General features: G+C 37.0%; 2 protein-coding genes across 3 annotated transcripts in view; both read right to left on the bottom strand.

The window, feature by feature from the left end:
- Positions 1–21243, bottom strand: part of LOC306998107 (uncharacterized protein) — a 514861-nt gene that overhangs the window by 76856 nt on the left and 416762 nt on the right. The window lies entirely within an intron of this gene.
- Positions 31–19707, bottom strand: rorcb (RAR-related orphan receptor C b). 2 transcript variants are annotated; one of them, XM_079612637.1, is made up of 10 exons: positions 19445–19707; positions 11927–12012; positions 11545–11686; positions 10434–10901; positions 9272–9393; positions 9058–9190; positions 8037–8144; positions 6621–6731; positions 6336–6448; positions 31–3131 (listed from the first exon to the last, which is right to left on the bottom strand). In XM_079612637.1, exons 1-10 carry the CDS (start codon positions 19449–19451, stop codon positions 2970–2972), a joined length of 1452 nt encoding a protein of 483 aa, XP_079468763.1. In that variant the 5' UTR covers positions 19452–19707; the 3' UTR covers positions 31–2969. The 2 variants fall into 2 exon arrangements, with proteins under 2 accessions (XP_079468763.1, XP_079468764.1); XM_079612638.1 differs by lacking the exon at positions 31–3131 and adding an exon at positions 4846–5377 and having other exon boundaries at positions 6277–6448.

The following is a 21243-nucleotide window of genomic DNA, read 5'->3' as shown; positions in this document are numbered from 1 at the left end:
ACCAATTACAAGGGACAACAATTCTTTTTAAAGAATAAGATCCATCTTTAGTTTTTATTTGTTTGTTTTTTCATTTAGTCATATTCTGTGTCTTATAATTCAGACTGAAATAACCTGTAATAGTACATCAGCAGAAAGAGGAAAGGTTTTTGACACTTTGTGATTGACATTCACAAAAATATATATATATTTATTTAAATATAGCTACAGGACACAGTGATCAAGAATATGGGTCTCCTATTCGGTGCAAAGTGTGTGTGTGTGTGTAGTCGGCAGAGGATACTGGTGAGACAGAGACCAGCTATCTCCCTGAGAATAAATCTTTTTTTGTGTGTGAAACACACAGAGCAGAAACATTTCTTCTACAAAAACAAAATAAACATTGAATTTGCTTTACAGGGTGACTGAATGAGACAAACACAATCTTGTCTTAACAGGAAGGCATGCATCAAAGGCCTAGAGGTGGGGATTGTCAAAACAACACATTTAAAAATACATTACACTGACAGAATTCCCATACTTCTCATTCTTAATCCAAGGGCAGGCTACAGTCCTCGACGTGAGAGGTTTGTAATGTTGGGCACACAAAAAGAAGACAGATTTCCTATTATTCATTAAAAACTGAGATACAAAACCATATAATTTCTCTTTCATACAGAATACAATATCATTCACTCTTCTGAATCACTGAAAACCAGTTGTGTAGTATATATAGCAGTACTATAAACAATACCGTGAACCTTGAATCAAAGCTGAGAACTCTGTTGAAACTGTTTTTGTCGTACTGTGGTGCAGGAGTAGTAAAAATAGGATGGAAGGATGCGATCCGGGCCACAGAAATGGACAAAAGGAGAGGTGATCAACAATGTACAAAATAATACAACAGAAACCACAGCCGTGCTCACTGGCCACAAGCAAATGCGATGCATGTGGTGAATCTGTACCCGAAACCTACAGGACTGAGCATTGATGGAATCTCCTTTTCTCTTGCTCTTTTCTTTTGGTTTGTGAAAGCATCTGAAGCGCACTAGACAGGAGGAAGGGTCTCACAACATCAGGATTTTCCCAGATCTGTACGTATCAACAGAACAATGTCAGTGTCGGGATCCCATCCAGCCTGGCTCTCCTGTCCGGAGCAGCTCCAGGACAAAATGGGCAAAAGTCAGTTCAAACCCAGTTCAATTTCTCTGGTCCGGTACTTCCAAGCACACGCTGGAAGAATTCAAAAGCCGGCTGATGAAAGTCCTGGCTCATGCTTTTCTTTAACATTCCCATTTATCCTCATTATCTGCTCGACCTTTCTCTCTCTTTCTCTCTCATTCACTCTCTTGACTAAAAAGACTAATTTATTTACATTCCTATTCAAAATAATCTTTTTGAAGTGTCCATATGAATGAAATGAACATTTAATTGTTTCTCATTCTAAAGTGGCATTTACAAGGGAAGGGGACATGGGACTGAGGTTTCTCATTGCTTTAAAATGACAACAAAAAAATAAGGTGCAGCACCAAACACTGTCAAAATGTGCCTGAGCAAATAAGAGCATGTGTGGATGGAATCACTGCTTCGAGAGTTGTGTTCGCCAATCCTTTACAGTCATGCCCAAGTTTGCAAACTCCTTATCTATCACTATTCTATTGAGAGTAACAGTTCTGCATTTAATAATGTGTCCTGTTGCAGTCAGAAGTTGTTTGCTAGAGTCTAATACTGTACTGAATGTGTCAAGTTCAGCTGAATATGAGGTATGAGATTATGTAAATAACTGTTAAAGTGAGGATTGTGTGGTTTTCTTTACTTTATTGTAACAGAACTAGGCATTCACAAACGTTTGGTCATGACTGCACGTTTGTAGTGATTATCAGGTTGTTTTATTGCACATTAGAAAAGAGTTTAGCACACTTATGTTTTCTGGTTCGTTTAAAAAGCTTTAAAGGAATATTCCAGGTTAAATACAAGTTAAACTCAGATGCTAACAGATAAAGTTAAGCACTAGAAAGGCAAGTTGTTTTGTACAGTTGCCCCATAGACTTCCACTATAAGTGCATTTCTTTCAATGCATGTGTTTGTATTCACAAACTGAGAGATGATTCAAAATGATTTTTCTAAATTATTTTCATTAAATTAAATTATTTTATTTTTTTATTATTACAAATTTGTATTTAACATGGAATGTTCAGTTAAAGTTGCACTGGTAATATTGGTCCCTTCATTTTAAATGAACAATCTGGGCACATTAGGGCGCTTTTTTTTTTTTTAAGTGGATTGTCAAAGTCTCATAAAGCGTAACGCAAGACCAAAAGTGCATTGTGTACATTCGGTCTCAAATCAGAATAAGTGCCTTCGCTTCGTGGGATACATTCATGATTCGTCTGAGGATGAAAACCGAGGGGGGATAGGAGGGAAAAAGCGATGTTAGTGCTTAAAGAGTGATTCGGTGGGGAAGGACGTGTGACCGTCACCTAGTACGTAGGATGCACTTCATTTAAAAAGGTGTTGTGCTCTCCTGAATGTTCATGTGGAAGAGAGTTTGATCCTGTAAAATTCTTAAAATCATAATTATAAAACCTCCTTTGAAAAAAATCTTTTAAATCTCTTAGTGTGCAGATGCAGAAAGAATAGTAGCATGCTTAGACATCAACATGTTGGGACAAAGGGCCTTTGCAAACACATCTGTACATTACAGATCATTTAGGAGTGCTTCCGTAAAATAATAACAGATTTGAGAGCACAATTCCAGGAATAATTCATAAACGAGTATGCTTGTGCGTGTTGTCGAATATGAAATATTTTGTGGGTTTGTAGTGTATTCTGTGTGCATGTATGCTAATAGTGCTGCAATAGACTGAGGATTCTCCCTGGAGGTTTTTAAAACAAAATTAGGTTTTACAGGTAATGGCCTCTCTTCAACACAGGCCTATAATTTCCCCTTCACACTCTCTCTCATTCTCTCCCTCACTATCTCCCTCTCTCTAACTGTTGGTGGAGTCAGGGAAGTTGATCTCGCTGCCGAACACTTCCCTGTACAGAGGCGGGAAGTTGTAGGCTGTTTCCGGATGAACCAGGCGGAAGAAATCCAGCTTGTCAATATGCAGGTTACAGATCGACTTCATCTGCGGTAGTTTGGACACCATCTGCGAACACAAGACAACGAGAGTGTCTAGATCAGATATTCCAAAATAAAGATCTAAACCTACTGGATGATTTAAGTCTGACCTTTGGATTAGTGCACAAACATATGGATATTTAGGAGTACATAATCAACCAACCCATGGAACAGAAACTACACTACCATTCAAAAGTTTTGGGTCGGTAAGATTTTTTTGAAAGAAGTCTCTTATGCTCAGTCACCAAGGTTGCATTTATTCTATCAAGAATACAGTAAAAACAGCAATATTGTGAAATATTATATTATGAAATTATTTATTCCTAGCTATCAGTCACACTATCCTTCAGAAATCATTCTAATATGCTGATTTGCTGCTCAAGAAACATTTCTTATAATTATCATCAATGTAATGATGATAATCTGATAATGATTATGTTAATCTTGTCTGCTTAATTTTTGTTGTTGTTGTGGCAACTATGATAAAAAATTATAATAATGCAAAAGTCTTTACTGTCACTTTTGAGCAATTTAATCCACCCTTGCAGATCAGAATAATTAATCTCTTTCAATATATATTGCATGGAATTGACAAAATGTATATAATTTTATTAAAAAAATATATAACTTTCATGTAAGAGCTGACATGGCATGTTATGTCAAATAACATATAGCTCAAAAATAATTTAGCTAAACCCCTTTGATCCAAACATGATTGTTTTGGCTGCAAGAACTTATTATATTAATTTCAGTGTATATATATATATATATATATATATATATATATATATATAAACAACATTTAGTTCTGGTTTTCGAATCTCATTGGCGGAGAGCCTTTTCCAGCCATGCAATATTCTACTAATATCACACGGAAGCCGTTTCACAATTTGTATCACTCTGCTTGTTTCTGCCGTATCTATACTGGCAGCGAGCGTCAATGGTGGAGGAGCATTTTTCAAATACTACTGTTATTGTGTCACGGAATGTAGTTTTAAGAGTTTTTTAGGCAAGAATTAGATAAGTCTTTCTCAACTGGTGGGTCGTGACCCAAATGTGGGTTGCAAAGCCATTCTAAATGTGGGTCGCGGAGTCGGTAGTCAAACAACAATAAAAAAACATGATTCGAAATGTTTCTCTAATGCGAGGCTTTTATTTTGAAAGACGTGTGGGAAAGCTGTTTCCTTTCTGTTAGATGCAGTAAAGAGTGCGTGTTTTCCTGATTCAGTATCTGCTGTCAGATGAGATGTTGTCAGGCTATATGTCAGTGTCATTATTCTAACGTTATTTTTGTAACTTGATACGAAATAAGAATCTCACCTCAGAAAATTGAACTTTCATTTCCTGTCAGCACGTGCTGTATACCAGATACCACTTCACTATATATAAAGAGCAAAAGAAATTACGTGCATGCAACATCATAGTTCCCATTCAGTCAGTCACGTTCAACGTCAGACTGACGTCATGGGGACCTAACGTCTCCGTGACCTCCTTTAGGGAACGGGGGTTACATTAGTAACCTAGACGTTACGTTGTCAATTAGTAAGTCAGGAAATTAACAAAAAGTACCAATAAATTACGTAACTGGTACGTCTGTTAGTTGGGAAGGATTTGCATGCAAGTATATGATGTTTATTCTATTCATCAGGAGCAGCTTCCATATGTTTCATTAACAGGTCATGTTACTATTGTGTATTTACCATGTTAACTGTCGTTTCTGTTTTTTTTGTTAATTTTTAAATGACTGGTGGCTCATACCAACTTACTAACTTTAAATCAGATGCAGACAATACACTCGCTTTGTCGATATCTCTCTCATAATTTTTTTTTGAATATGTGGCGGAAGGAAGTAGTTCTGCACAAAAGGGTTTTTTAAAGATACTCCATCGTCTCCACTCCATTTATTTACACACCTGTCCCGTCAAACTGTTGTACAAAAGCAATATCATACTTGTCGTGATTACCTACAGCCTCGTGCCTATGGCCTAATCACAGCCATGCTACTGATATAGAGCCATATCGCACTCATACTTGTGTGATATTGCTCATATACATATATGTACATACTTTAATTTTTGTGTTTTCTGGGTCAGAATGGGTGCAGAACTTCTTTTTAAAGAATCAGTCAAAGTTGTGAATTCATTGGTTTAAATCGGTCTGATAAATCACTCACTGAACCACAGCTGATGTCAAACTTGACAGTGCAATGTGTACCTGGCATTACTCTTCTTGTATGATTCATAATATTGGTGTTTTTATCATTTAATTTGTTTTCTTAAAGGCCGTGTTGCAGGTTAACCACCACTGTCGATTAATGGGTACATAAATCACTCAAGATATGTATATCATTTTTAAAATGTTTCAAAAATGTTCTTAAATACCAGTTTTTTACGTTTTTGGTATTAACTTTTTTTTTAATAAGTACCGGTAACCTTTGTCATAGTACTGGTAAACTTTATCTTTGTCATCTAGAAATAGAAGGCATCGTGCTAGCTATATGGGCGTTTCTAAGCGTTTCTCTTCCTCCGGTGAAAATGTTGTTGCAAACGTAGCCGCCGCGTGTCTGTCGCAGTGTTTGGCAGGTGCTTGTGCGGGCGGTGCCGTCCCATGGAAACTGCGTTGGAAAGCTTGTGCTGTAGGGCAGTGAGTGCGTTTTGGTCGCTGGTCGAGGAACTCACCCCGACACGACACCAGATGGGACTGAATGCTGAATGCATGCTGCCTGAATCCGTTTGTGCTGAAGATAGCATAGGCTACACACATTTGAGGCAGGATCATGGTCCCCTTCAAGCCAGCACGCACGCACGAGTATGTTGTTTGTTTACTTTTTTCACGAGTCTTATGAACCAACTTAAACAGTTATAGGTGACTAGAGATGTGTTGTATAGACAATGATCATGTTCTATAATCTGCGCTATCTGAATACTCTCGTCTCTCTAGTCGCTCTCAACGCTCTCAAGGCGGGCTTTGGTAAACTCTCTCCCCAAGGTGACGTCATGCAATGCATTGTGGCGGAAAGGAGAATCGTTGCCGCTGTAAGATAGTACCTACTTTTTCGTATTATATTCCGTTTTGTGATACCCAACAACATAAAATACAATGGATAACAGTTCAAATGTTCATTACCAACAAACAAATTGCACAAATTCGTTGAAAAATTAAACCTGCAACACGGCCTTTAAATATTCTCAAAGTTCTCTGAAAAGTGCTGTGTGGGTGTCTTGTTCCTCACCTTGTCCAGTTTCTCAGTAGTGGCTCCGTTCATGTGCATGCTGTGCTGAAGGGCCACGTAAACCTTCTCTTGGAGCTTTTGAATCTGCTGAGACTCTGTCAACCATGGCCGATCTGAGCAGCACACAAACACAGAGCAGGGGTTTCAAACTGTGAGAATGTGTCTCATTTTATGCAAGTATGCAAGTCTGACCATGGCACATTTTAACTTTTCTGAGAGCACATAAACCCAACTTCTGGGAATAAGTCGCTAAACTGGTAGCAGACATGGGTGCGAGTGCCTCACCTGGAGCCAGCAAGACCGCGGCGCTGAATAAAGCCATTTCCTCCTCGCTCAGCTGAAGACGACTCAGACTTCTAGCCAATTCAAAGACAGTGTTCACCAGGTCATCACACCCTACAAACACATACACACGCTAGTTACCATGCTGAAGATGGAGAAACAAATTACATTTCAATTGAGGTCCATCATTTTCCCAGAATCAATCTCTTTTTGTTTAACATGAAATTATTTAATGGATCTGTTGGGTTCCATTAATGTAAAAGAGGAACTATAAAGGAAATTATTGATGTTCTGGGCAGTGGGCACAAAGCTTCAGGTAATTTGTGAGAATAATGCGGACTTAAGCAAAATAGTAAAATAGTCTTTTGCTTTGCTTTATCGTGAATATAATAGCTGGCCTCTATGTCTGTATTGTGCATTTAAGGTCGCAAAGGTCGTAAAACGGAAGTCAAAATTTTCTTCCTTATTGTGACATACTTCAGAGTGTAATGGATTATCAAAAATAAGATCTATAACATGCATTTATAAAATAAATAGGGTGAGATTTCAATTCATGCTGACTTTAAACATAAGCAATTTTAATTTTTTTTATAAAATAAAGAAATGGTATTATCCACAAATCATTCTACTAACTTGTTCTAAGAATTAAAGTCTTTATGTAATATGTTTTTCACTGAGTGCTTTCTGCAATGCTTCCATTTAACTTTGATGAGCTATTACTCACCTAAGCATCACTTGGGTTAAAAACCCATTAGCTCTTGTGCCTTATTGATTCATGACGCCTCCATTCTTGCTCTTAACAGGCTGCTGGTGTTGTGTATTATAAAGTAAAAGAGGATGCGTTTGAATTGTAATTGAATACTTGCGTTCAGCTTACTGCATAATATACACTGAATATTGTTTATATAGTTTCGCAATATGAAAAGATACACATTTCAAACAGCAGTTTTCTGCTACATTGAAATCACATGACCTGATTACATTTGTCACAATCTCAACGCAATCTTATATGTATGTTTAATTGCGCAAGGGTATACAGTTATTCTACCGAAATTTTTATTTTACATTTGCAATCCAATAAGTTTAAAATAGTCTTTACATTCTGATTACATAATGAGTCAAGAAACATTTGTTAAAAACAGTTGCTGACATTTGCTGAACTTGGAAAAGCATACTACTATATAGAAAAAATTGTAAGTAGTATCCTTACATGCTATTCTGAATTCAGTGATTGCATTGCATCTAGTTTATTCATCCAATAGGAAATGGAAATTCAAATTGTGTGCATTAAATTCTGGGAAGCAGAACCTAGTATCAATGTGTTTTATATTACAGGTCAACCGTAGGTATTATATACATACTCTTCAGAGTACACTACTGAAATAGTATGCTTAGCACTGAACATATCTAGACACTCACCAAGAGCTTTGAAGAGCTGAGGGCTGGCAAACTTGCCATCAAAAAACATTGTGTTGTTGGAAGAGTTGTAAGCACGACACATTCGGATCAGCAAGACTTCCAGACATCCTGGAATAGTAATAGAGAGAGATATGAGATGCAAAAAAAAGAAAAAGAAAATTTTAAACCAAATGTTGGGAACAACACACACCATCAAAATGAAATTTCATTGTGTATATGAATGTTTTAAATGACATTTGGAAAGTTTGAGTTTTGTTTTGTTTAGTTTTTTTCATACGGTAAGCACAAAGTGTAAAAGTAGATAGAATGTTGGAGAAACAAACACAAGAGGTGACAAACGTTAATGCAAGTTTCAAGTTTAAGCAGAACGTGGACAGAACAGAATCCCGTGGGGCGAATTCACCAAACAGTTGCCCCACGTCGTCTTTCCAAGGAAAAAAAAAGTGTTTTATTCTCTGACCGCCCACAATCCAGTTTAACCAGCCACTAAACAGACTGAAATAGTTCTTCTTCTTATACTGTGTCTGTATATTTTTTATCGGCAGCAGAAAATTACCAATTGACGGTATAATAATGGAGAATGGCATTTTATTCAGGCATATATCCAAACACAATGCAGTCAAGCACACATTGCGCATTTTAAAGAGTCATCTCAGGTGTTTGGATCACAATGCATCATCCACATCCAAGCACTCTGCTAGACTGAAAACTGTACTGTGTAAATGCAACTAATTTACTGTGCCTTTGGCATTACCACGTCAATACCTGGCCTCAGAGTCTTCTAGACGTAGTATGAAAGACAATGCTCAAGAAACTGAGAGTGTTCTGGAATGATCTAATGGTGTTATCATAACAATAGTAAATAGTGATGAAACTAATAATGAGATTGAACGGCCGCTTAGGGCCACATCAGAAATGCCACATCATGGCAGTAAATGGATAAGGTTATGCGGATGAGAAATCTGTTGTATAATCAGGGATTAGTAATCTGTAATCCGTGTGGGACTAAGGCAGCACTGACCTGCTTTTAGCAGGATGATCTGGTCATTCTGGCAGAGGTCCATGAATCCAGAGATGCGCTTGGCGAACTCCACAACATACTGAATGGCGTTTGTAATATGCAGGGCGCACTGCTGCCACATCCATTCTGCAGACTGAGATTGATAATACAGCCGTTAACAAAGAGACAAATGAGCAAGCACAAACAAAAGAGATCTAGTATGATGATGCTGTACCTTGAGCTGAAAGCTGCGGGTTTCTTCAGGTGTGTAGAGGTTCCAGGTGAGTTTCTTCATCTCTTCTGGGCTGCACTGACACGTCTCCAGGTGAGACTTCACCACGTTTTGAGTGATCCGCTCTGAAAATAATTTCAACACATTAGCAGTTTCCTTTAGTATCTGTCTATCTAGATATAAACAGACATAAGCAGAATCAGAAATAATATACAAATCCAAATAAGGAACATATTATCCATCTATAGATGCAAATATAGATTATAAAATAGATATTATAACTAAACATCTATAGACATATATAAATACAGACAGATTACATAATCTATATAAAATAACCTACATAAAAACATACTGTATATAAAATTTAAGAATATTTGTAGAACCAAACCATATATTATATAGATATATCAGTAACACTATCAATTAAAGATAATGAACTAACAATAAAAAATACTTCTAAAGCATTTATTATTCTTAGTTAATGTTAATCTCAACATTTACTAATACTTACTTAAAATAAAAAGTGTGTATTAACGAACATTAGCAAAGATGAACAAATATTGTAACAATTGTATTGCACATTGTTAGTTAATGCATTAACTAAGGTTAACAAATAAGACCTATTTATTGATAGATATATCTAGATTATAAAATAAATAGGCATACACACTGATATATGATGTGCCATAAATTCATGCAAAAAAAATAAATAGATATCATGAGTTGTAAAGTAAAATTGTCAGTATAATTTTTTTTTTTTTACTAAATCTAATGGTAACACTAGTTTAGGGTCCAAAGCTATAAAATTGCCTATTTGCATGCATATTACTAGGATTTTGGCTGTTTATTAGCACTTATAAAGCACATAATAAAGCCTTATTCTGTATGACCTTATTCTACATCCCTTAATCCAATTCCAACCCAATTCATAAACGTAACAACTACCTTACTAACTATTAATAAACCGCAATTAGGAGTTTTTTTTAAGGCAAAAGTTGTTAATAATAAGTTAATAGTGAGAATTTGACTCTAAACTAAGTGTAATTTATGCTCAGTTAATTCAGAAAATTGTTATTAAAATAATGTCAGAATCTCAATCTAAAATATTAGTATAATGATTAAAATTATGAACATAAAATGTGAATCTATAATGGCAGCTCACCTATGTCGTGTAGAGAGCAGTTGTCTGGTAAAGAGCTCAGGAGAGATTGTGTAAATAGGCTGTTTTCAGGCAGGATGTACTCATGCTTCACTCTCACAGATTCTGCAAAATCTACAGTGCTGGGCCCCGGAGAGCTCTGATTGGATGAACTTCCACTTCCTGCGCTCCCAGACCCGCCGAGCATCTCCAGAGTGCAGTAATCGCCCGCCTCCTCTGGGGTGAGCGGCAGGTCGAACAGCAAGCCGTCGGGCAGCGTGGCGATGTCGTCCAGGTCGCTGAGGTTGGAGCTGGAACCTCCATTGCTGTACGGTCGGCTGTGTGCGCTGTCTTCACTCGAATCCTCACAGTCACGTGATGCCAGACCGCCACCTAAACCCGCCAGGCAGTCTCGGGACAGCTGCTGGTGCCGCTGCACCTCTGCATACAGGCTGTCCCGCTGTTTCTTTGACATTCGGCCAAACTTCACCGCTACAGAAAGCGAAATTGAGAGACTTTTTACTTTTATTTCACCTATTATTACTAATTATTTGAATAGCATTTATATGATTTATTAATATTTTTTATACAAAAGTTTGGGGTCAATTGTTTTTATTTATTTATTAAAACGTACTCAGCAAGGCATGGGAGCTTGTTTCCGCCACAGAATAAAACATTTTAAAAGATAATTGTGACTTTTTACAGTTTACATTTTGCAATTCTGACTTTTCTTCTCAGAATTCAGTGATATAAACTCGCAATTGCGTGTTATAAAGTCAGAATTGCGAGTTTGTATCTGGCAGGCCTTGAAATCTGGCAACTTTATCACACAATTCTGAGATAAAAAGACAAAATTGTGAGATGCAAACTCGCAATTGCGAGAAAAAAAGTCAGAGTTGAGAGATAAAAATGGGCAATTAGCTTTTTTAAAATGTATTTTGTGGCAGAAACAAGCTTCCGTAGCAAGGATCCATTAAAACCGAACAAAGGGTACAAAAAAAAAAAAAAACAGTCGTGTCACAAAAATAATATCATCTGCCCTTTGACCCTGCCCTCCTTGTCCAGTACTTATATTTGAGTCCCTATCCCTAAAATTCAGCTGGTGGGTTAGTTTGACATTAAGACTTGCGCTCACCATCACGGCTCATGCCAAGCGCCAGGCACTTCTGCAGACGACAGTGTTGGCAGCGGTTCCGGTTGGTTCGGTCGATCAGGCAGTTCCTCTGCCGTGAACATGAGTACATGGCATTGTTCTGCTGGCTGCGTCGGAAAAAACCCTGCAAAAAAAGAAATGCCATCACCTCGGTGTACAGGACAGATAATTTCAGGTGCGGCTTTGCATGGGTGTGACCTGGCATCGAATGACGAACATAAAGGAGGGATAGAGCACAAAAGGGATAGAGCACAAAAGGATCCTTTTGTTATTGTGAGTTTAATAACAGGAAATTGCACATCTACGGTAGAAAAGAAGAAAATATGACTTGGTAATCATTAGGGAATTATAGTTGAATTCTCACCTTGCACCCTTCACACGTAATAACGCCATAGTGAATCCCAGAGGATTTGTCACCACAGATCTTGCACGGAATAACCTCAATTTGAGCTGGAATGAAAACAACATCATTTTAAGAATTAAAAGCAAAAACGTGTCCTGAACACATAGAAAAGTACATATGCATTTTTAAAATACACCACAAATAATATCAACCAGTACAGTCAGATAGAGAGACCTCTCTCTCTCTCTGCATGGCAGGAAGGACAGAAATAGCCAGAGGATTGATTTTTACGACTGAAGGGTGTATATATGTCTCGGCTTTTACAAGAGGTTCATATACAACTCATAAGATCAGTGGAACACAGTGTAGGGACTTTTAGAAACTAGATGCCTCCTAATTAAAAGTGAACAGTATGTAAACAAATATTAAATTATTGACAATTATTGACTCAAATAAAAAGTGAATTCATTAATAAATGAAAGAAATAATTAACCAAATAAATAAATAAATGTGTGATAACAGTTACACAATTATTATGCAATAATTATATTCATGCACATTTTTAATAATAGCGGTTTAACCTAAAATCTTATTACAGATGAAAAACACATCATGAAAATCACAACTACCCATATATATCCAATTAATTACATTAAATAAATAAATAACGAATGAAGGGCATAATGAACAAATGAATGAATTAATAAATAAATATGCTTTGTGGTACAGTTACACAATAATTTACAATAAAAAAATATATTTTCTAGCATATGTTGCATGTAGTGGTGGCATGGAAAAAAACTAAGCTTGCAACGACATGCTCAGTAGGAAAAAAAACATCCTCCATTTTGTCTTTCTAGCTCTGTCAGCTGAAAGCAATGACCAAGATACACTGTGGCATGCAATGGAAAAATCTGTAAGCCCTCGGGTGCCCCTCCCGTACCGCTCTCTGTGTAGTGTTATATAACCTTCGTCTGCAAACATTCCACAAACACGCCATTCAGGGCTGCTCAGTCTAATAATGCAGATGCTCCGCCTCCCTGGCACTTCTGACAGCCTATTGGTTGATGCTCGGGCAGATGTGTCTGCGATTGGCCGGCTCTAAATGTCGCTCAGTTCGGCTTGGCTGTAAGCCCATGTGGACTCGCTGTCCTACTGACATACTTTCTCAGTGAAAATGGGAGGGCGGCTGTGGGCGGATCCCCAGAGCATGTTGTCATTTGAATAGGCCTTTCCCTTCTCTCTGTTAAGGTGGTCTCAACAGGAACACATAACAATTGACAGGCACAAGACAAACTAAAAAAAAATTTTTTTGGCAGATAATACTGAATATTTACATTATCATTACGATTATTTTTTAATTATTTTATTTAAATATTTAATAATAAATGTTTAAACTAAAATCTTGATAATAATGATATTTTTTTACATAGACACAAAGTATATATATTATATAATATGCTATATATTGGATGGATGGACAGATTTTATATTTTCTAGCCGAGTATGAAAATAACTGTTTATGTTCACTCATCATGAGACTTGTCTGACATGTGGGCTTCATGTTTGTTTATGTTAAAGTAAATACAAATGAACCCACTAGTACCGCACTTTCCCTGCATTTAAGTTTAATTCATCACAAAAAGTATTCTTGTCGCTTCATAACATTAAGGTTGAACCATTGTAGTCACATGGACTATTTTAACGATGTCTTTACTGCCGTTCTGGGCCTTGAAAGTGGTGGTTACGTTGCTGCCCATGTGGGGACAGAAACCTCTCGGATTTCATCAAGAAAATCTTAATTTGTGGTCCGAAGATGAACAAAGGTTTACGGGTTTGGAACGACACGAGGTTGAGTAATTATTTACAGAATTTTCATTTTTGGGTGAACTATCCTTTTAAGCCATAAGCTGACATTAAGTAGTCCCCATCGGATGTTTTTTCAGGTTTCAAAGCTTTGCTGTTTGCAAATATTCCTTTAGGTTCTAGTTAAATATGAAAAAAACTGAAATGTCTACATTATTGCTATTGTTAAAACGACTTTTCTGTTAAAAGCAAATTCAGGTTTGCAAGAAATGTAGCTCTTCAAGTCTTTGACACAGACACCAATGTGGAAGAGAACATTTTCCAGTACACATTTATGCCTAACTGCAAGATATCCGGAAAAAATGATTTCTGCTGGCATGCCTGTAAATATATAACACTTTAGACATTCTTTCAAGGCCTCCATACTTTTAATATGGTAGTGTAAAAGTTTATCTGTAGCCCTGTTTGAATTAATGCCTTTACAGACAAGACAACATAAAAATAATGTTTTGCTTTTCTCTCTTAGAGTCACGCACAAGGTCTTTAACCCGCAGCACACACACTGAAACTCTTTAGCCCTCTTTACTGACCATAAAGAGACAGCGAGAGCAGTGCAAAATCAATCAGAAAGGGTGAGCACCAGCTTTAGCATAGATGCTGAGAAGGCAAAACAGGTATGTTAGTATGCATGTGTTTTTCTTCATGTTAACTTGTCTTGTTGTCAATGTAATAATAATTTCCTTCCATCATTTTTTAGTCTTAAGTTATCACACGCTCTAGTGGTGAGGAAGTGCTTCAGGGAAGAAGACTGAGATACATAGGCTGTTTTCATTTCCATAAGGTAAATGAGCTTCTGTGTATGTTTGCTGACAATGTTTATATGTGAATAAATGCCTAAACTAAATCTGTTCATATAATCATATAAAGCAATCGTGTCTTCAGAAAATTTGGACTAAACCGCTCTATTCATTTTGATAAGATTTACGTTCTCTTTATGAACTTTTTAAAGTGACAAAGTGTCAGTTGCGTAGCCTGTCAATGGAGGGAGGGACTACACACACTGGTTGTAGCTGAGACCTGGAAGAGTTTGTTTTATGTTGTTTGCAACTTTGCAGCTCTTCAAAAGGACTTGATACGGTAAAACCGACGCCATCGTTACTGTTCGTATCACTGTGTATCAAGTGCGAAGGAAGCCTCCGAAGCTGAAATTCAGATATGTTAATGGCCGTTTCGTTTCCGACACGCACTGTAAGCGTCAATAACAACAAACTAGGCCACTGACCAATCAGAGCAGAGCAGGCTCTCGGAAAGGTGGGTTTTAGAGAAACTGAATCTTCTGACAAACTGTTTTCAGACATTTGAAAAAATGAGGTGATGTGCAATATATATTTAGTTTGATGACCTTTGATGCATGTAAATCTGTTGTCGGAGACCTCCTAAACAAAATTAGGAAACTTTAAAATAGCATAATTTCTCAAGAGACCTGCATTTTGTTCCATTCTGATCTGCTGCACTTCTTTTAGCAGTTTTCAAAAGCAAGAACAAGTCCTGTGTACCGAAGATTTGCAGAAGTATAATATGACCCCAAAATACATAATATAGGCCTACTCATCTGTTTTATATTAGCATCACTGAGGGATCATAATGCTTTATTATTCCACAGTCCCTAATATTGTGTATTTACGTGCAGAGCAATTAAGTAAAATGGTTCAAATCTACTTTGAGCAGCAGCCTCTGTTATCTGTGTTTGCGGACAGGTGCCATAATGCAATCATCTGAGTACAGAACATTGTGTTAAGCAATAAAGTCTATTGTGGTGACATAACACATGACGGCAGATTAGATTAAGCAGGAGTGCGTAACCGTTTTTTACCGTAAGCGTCAATGCAAGGGAAGCCACTGACCCAACAAATATCAAAAAGATATATAAAAGTCTTGTAATGGCGCTACATAAACTTGGAAAAAGTAACAGTTAAAATTTTAAATTAAGTCCAAACGCATGTAATGAGATGTAGCCATGTTTTTAATCACACACTCTAAAAAATGCTGGGTTGTTTTAACCCAATTTTGGGTCAAATATGGACAAACCCAAACGTTGGATCAAAAATGCAATTGAAAAATTTTACCCAATGGCTGGGTTTGTCCATATTTGACCCAAAATTGGGTTAAAACAACCCAGCATTTTTTAGAGTGCAATGTTTCCGCAATGGTGTGTCTGCCGTCATGGTTGGCATATGTAGGCCAGAGTACAGAACAATGATTTAACACCCCACCTATTTTACATAATAAATTCTGAGTTTCACCCAAGCGATGTGAAATCCAGACAGAATTACACAGTAGTTTCTGATAAGACTGATGAGTGTGTGAAACGGTCAGTGTGTCAGTGAGTCACTTTTGGTGAGACTCATGCCAAATGTTCCTGCTGTCTGGTCATCATAAAATAAAGGTCATACATGCTAAGGTCACTTTGAAGACTGCAATTATGCAAAACCAAACAGTAGGAGAGGCAATTGGCAAATGGCCACGCTCTTAAAATTAAAACACACTAATCTAATGGCTCTCAATGGGAAAACAGCTTCATTTATGCATGCATTTGTTTGTGTGCGTTTTCTTTGATGTGAATCGATTACCATAATTTTAGTGAAAGACTTGAATCAGAACAGAGGGGATTAGAGGTACGTTAAGACCGATGACACAAGACAGACCACACAAAACTTCCAGGATTTACATGAAAAAAATATTCCTGACAGATCTGAGTCCAGATTGCTCTTTTTCAGTATATATCATCCGCTACATCTCTCCTGTCCTCCGCTACCCTGTGAACATGAGATGAGCCACGCTGTGTATATTTAAACACAGCCCCACCTCACGACAGTGTGTCCGGACATGTACGCCTGCAACTGGCTATAACATTTGTCCAGAGAGCAAACAAAATGGTTGAGACAAAATCCTCACTTTGTACTTACAGACAAAGAGTTTGGGGCACAAGTTAAATTAAATTATTTAATATTTACTCAACTCCAGGTAAAAGGTAAACCGTTCTTTTTAAGAAGCCAAGCTAAAGAACACTCTTTGGTTACACTTTATTTTAAGGTGTCCGTGTTACAGTGTAATTATACAAGTAGCCTACTGAGTAATAAAAATTAACTACATGTACTAACTATAGGGTTAGGGTAGGATTAGGATCTGGTTGACGGTTAGTTGCATACTATGGTAAGTACATGTAACATATGTAACAAGGACACAGTCAAAAAAAAGTGTAACCCACTCTTTTTGTTCAGACTTTTCAAACAGACGTATTGTGAAAAACACTGTTTGAAGGAAATAACAAATAGCTCAAAACTGTAATCTCGATTTCCGTGATTGTTGTCATTTGAGAAATGTATTTTTACATCTTTGCACTTTCACCTATAAGCACAAATAGGTGAGAATCAAGAGAATGTTGACTATTTATTTACTCATCTAATTTAGATGAGAGTAGTAAGGTTAATTAATTTAAGGATAGCTGGAAACTTTGTCATTGTAAATTATTGTAATAGTGCTTATTATGATTTATATTATAAAACATTTCACTTAATTATAGCTAAATACATAAATAAAATAGAGATATTTGGCCAGTTTTGGCACTCTCACTAACCATAACTTTTGTATTACAAAACAATATATATAATAATGTCAATATTTCCGGTAACACTTTATTTTACAGTGTCCTTGTTACACATGTTACATGTAGTTACTCTAGTAATAACTATGAATTACAGTAAAACTAAAAATTATAGTATACTAAACCAAACCCTCACCCTAACCCAAACCCTATAGTAAGTACATGTAGTTAATTATTATTACTAGGTACGTAAATGTATAATTACACTGTAACACAGACACCTTAAAATAAAGTAAAGCAATTACAAAGTTAGTATATTTTTCATGTGTTGTTGCCAAACAATTATAACATTTTATTATATAAAACTGATGGATAAGTAATAATGGTGCGTTCAAGTCCTCCTGGGAAGTTTGTACGCACGATGTGGGAAGTCGTGTTTACGACGGCCGGTGCGTTAAAGTCACTTTCGTCGGAGTAAGATGGCGGAGTACTTTCTCTTAATTAATTACACAAAAATACAGCGAGGTTCTTAAACTCTAGTTTTAGAAAATTAAGAATAAAGATTTGCATAAGGTGTACTTTGTTTTTTTATGTTTTTAGTTCATTTATGAAGCCACGGCAAACTTTACATTGCATATTACATTGTTACATATTACATTGTTATTTTATAATGCTATCATATTCTGTGCAGGCAATTAGCTTACTGCGCTGTAAATAGAAATAAAGCCTGACAAGCTAAATGCCTTGTATTGTGGTATTCCACCATGTTTCTCAGTGACACGTCCACAACTCGTAAAGATCGGGGCTTAGAGAAAATCCCGAGCTTCCCACTGGTATTTACGACATTGTGGTGGCGTTCAAGTGCGTTCAACTTGTAAATACGATCTATACGAGAGGACTTGAATGCACCATAACAGCATTTCCCCTCATTGCATGCATGTTACATAAATTGGTGAGATTGCCCTAATAAATGGTTATTGTCTAGCCTGGCTCCGCCCTCCTACGTACTTCCGCTCAATTTTAATTTTCCTTCAGTACTACGTCTGGGCTTGCGGTATATTCTTGGGTTTTCTCCGGTCAATTTTTTACCGGTCCAATTAGCGAACAGAGGGAGTGGCTGAGAACGATGACGTTGAGGCTGTGCGCTAGTTTGAGTCGTCATACGTCACGACCAAACGTTAGCGATTGGTTATGGCAGATCCAATAGTTTTAAACTTCAACAGAGTACCCGCCTTCAAGGAAGTTAACGCTTGTCAATGGAGAGTGGCCAGACTCTCTGTACAAATGAAATGTAGGAGAGTCTGGTAGAACCAGACTAGTTACTGTCTGCATCAAGAGCGGAGTTCAAGTTCAAACTCAAGTTCATGATGGAGTTGAAGGCGCGGTGGCCATATATCACTTAACAGACCACATGGGTCTACACGACTCCAGCAAAGCCCCTCCCCCTCTCTCGCGCTCTATCTCTCCCTCATTCCCTCCTGTGAATGCTGTGTAATGTTCAGTGACATAACTAGGTCAGTGGAACAGCAGGTTTGAGCGCTGCTGCTCACACAGCCGGCCATGCTGCCCTGCGAAAACAACAACACGCAACTGAACATTTACACACAACAGCATCACGAGAACCAAAAAAGCCGAGGATTTAACTGACGTTACAAAAACAAAGCGTGTTCAGCAGAAATATTTTGTTTTAAGAGACTATGCGTCAGGACAGTGTGAGACATTGTATTCACCGAATGCAAGTTGTATCAATATTTTGTAGAGAATATATATCTGCTAATCTTCATAGGGAGAATTTTTTTTTTTACACTCATTACGTAATGAAACCTGTCACACAAGCCAGCATCACGACCTGCCGCTGAAAGCTTCATTCTGCGTCAGAATTCCAAACTCATTTTTGACATCTGCCAATGATTCATTGTAACATTTGACATAGAATAGAATGGAATGCCAACGAACATTTAAACGCGTTACAAAGTAACAAGTGCCCGCGTGGCAAATGTCACAGGGAAGCAGCACACAAATCTGTGCATGAAAACCTACGTGCATTATTACATGGCTAAATGTTTAGAGACCTTAAAAGTAATATGCAATGTCATTGTAATAGTTATACAGTGCTGCAAACATCTTACCTCTCATTTTGATCGCAGTTTCTTGATTCTCCAAAGTTCACTGGCGAAGGAATATATTCGAACTAAGTAGCTAACTTGAGACAGCTACCCGAATTAAACTTTTCAACTCCGACTGTGAGCATTATTAAGAAAATAAAATAGAAGTAAATGCGCGTCTCTAAAGGTCTTCACTTACAGCAACAAATTCAAGTCGCATTCGACGTGTGTTATGGCGCGGTATGAAACGTCGTCCTCCCTCTCCTCTCACTCTACCCTGCTAACCTACTTTTAGAAGCGTGGACTCTCACATGATCTCACTACCGCGGCGCGCACTAATCACGGGAACGCGCATCCAGTCAGTTCTTAAGGTAGGACTAGAATTCACACTGAATTCGGAACTACATACTAATTAATTGCATTAATTTAAAGTAAATAAGGTCCCAGAGGACAAATGGCATCTGGACTGTAATTTTTATTTATTTAATCCAGTTAAAGGGATAGTTACCCAAAAAATGAGAGTTCTGTCATCAATTAGCTACCGTTAGCTACTCACCCTCATGGAGTTCCAAACCTGTATGACTTTCGTTCATCTTCAAAACACAAATTAAGATCTTTTTGATGAAATCTGAGAGTTTTCTGTTCTCTCCGTAGACAGTTACGCAACTACCATTTTGATGCTTCAAAAAGTTTATAAAGAAATGATCAAATCAATCCGAATTGAGTAGTTTAGTCCACATTTTCTGAAGATACTCGATTGCTTTGTCTGATGAACAGATTTAATTTAGGCTTTTATTCACTTTTAAACATTGATCAGCTGACATAAACAGAAACTCAACCGAACCTGCTTGACGCGCATGAGAACAAACCTCTTTGGTTGAACAAAAGTCTGACGGGTTTGGAACACATGACAGCGAGTAATTAATTACTTAATTTTCAGTTTTGGATGAACCATCCCTTTGAAACTCTGAAAAATCATAGTATCCAGTATTAAATGGAGCTTTAAAAAAGATCTTTACAGATTAATCACTTTCATACATGTCTCCACACAAGTCCTCAATAGTCCAAGCATATAATTCATTCATTAAAGTGCAAGGAGGGCTTATGGGTATTTCTCCATTGTAATGCAGATCTGGTTACACTTGTCTAAAAATATGCATCATAACGTAACATCTAAATTAACTAGTTTTATTCAAAAACGTTACTTAATATAAAAGTTTAGAGTCAGATAATGCAAAGCTCTAAATGTTGGAATAACTTTAGTCAAACTTTCGCCAAATAACTTACAACAAAGTAAATTTTAAACAGGAAATAAAGGGATTTAAAATATGCATTTAGAGTTTAAAAAACATATGTTGGCTGATCAACAAATAATTAAGCTGGTAACATGAAATATATAAATTCTATCCAACAGCATTTGTTTCCTTTATATTTCAGTGAATTATAGTAAATTAATGTTTTACAGAGTCATTTTACAGTGTACAACTAACTGGAAACATTCTAAATGTCAAATTTAAATGTTGCATGTGTTTAAAACTATAATCAATGACAGTTCTTTCCGTGCACACCCCCAAACACCCATTAAAGAGACATTTGAAGGATTGTTCTGCAAAATGTCTCTTTTATTAATCAAACCAGGCAAAATAAATCCCTCAGTCATAAGGTATACAAGCTGGTCCCGTAGTTTTGACAGATGGTTATGTAATCCTTAAAGGCCTGCCGGAGGCTTGAACTGGCTTATTATTCATTTTTAATTGATTTATTTAGAGAGAGGGGGGAGGGGGCATTAACCCTATAGCTTAAGAATTAAATCAACCACTTAT

This window comes from Phoxinus phoxinus, assembly GCF_949152265.1.
Source record: "Phoxinus phoxinus genome assembly, chromosome: 5".
Lineage (NCBI taxonomy): Eukaryota > Metazoa > Chordata > Actinopteri > Cypriniformes > Leuciscidae > Phoxinus > Phoxinus phoxinus.
Note: the sequence above shows the minus strand (reverse complement) of the source record. Positions and strands in the feature narration are given on the sequence as shown.

Excerpts from the sequence above, each read along its gene's own strand:
- rorcb (XM_079612637.1), bottom strand. Across the intron at positions 10,902-11,544 it reads GCTTGGCATGAGCCGTGATG|CGGTGAAGTTTGGCCGAATG; the intron begins GTGAGCGCAAGT and ends CGCTTTCTGTAG. Across the intron at positions 9,394-10,433 it reads CTGCTCTCTACACGACATAG|AGCGGATCACTCAAAACGTG; the intron begins GTGAGCTGCCAT and ends AATTATTTTCAG.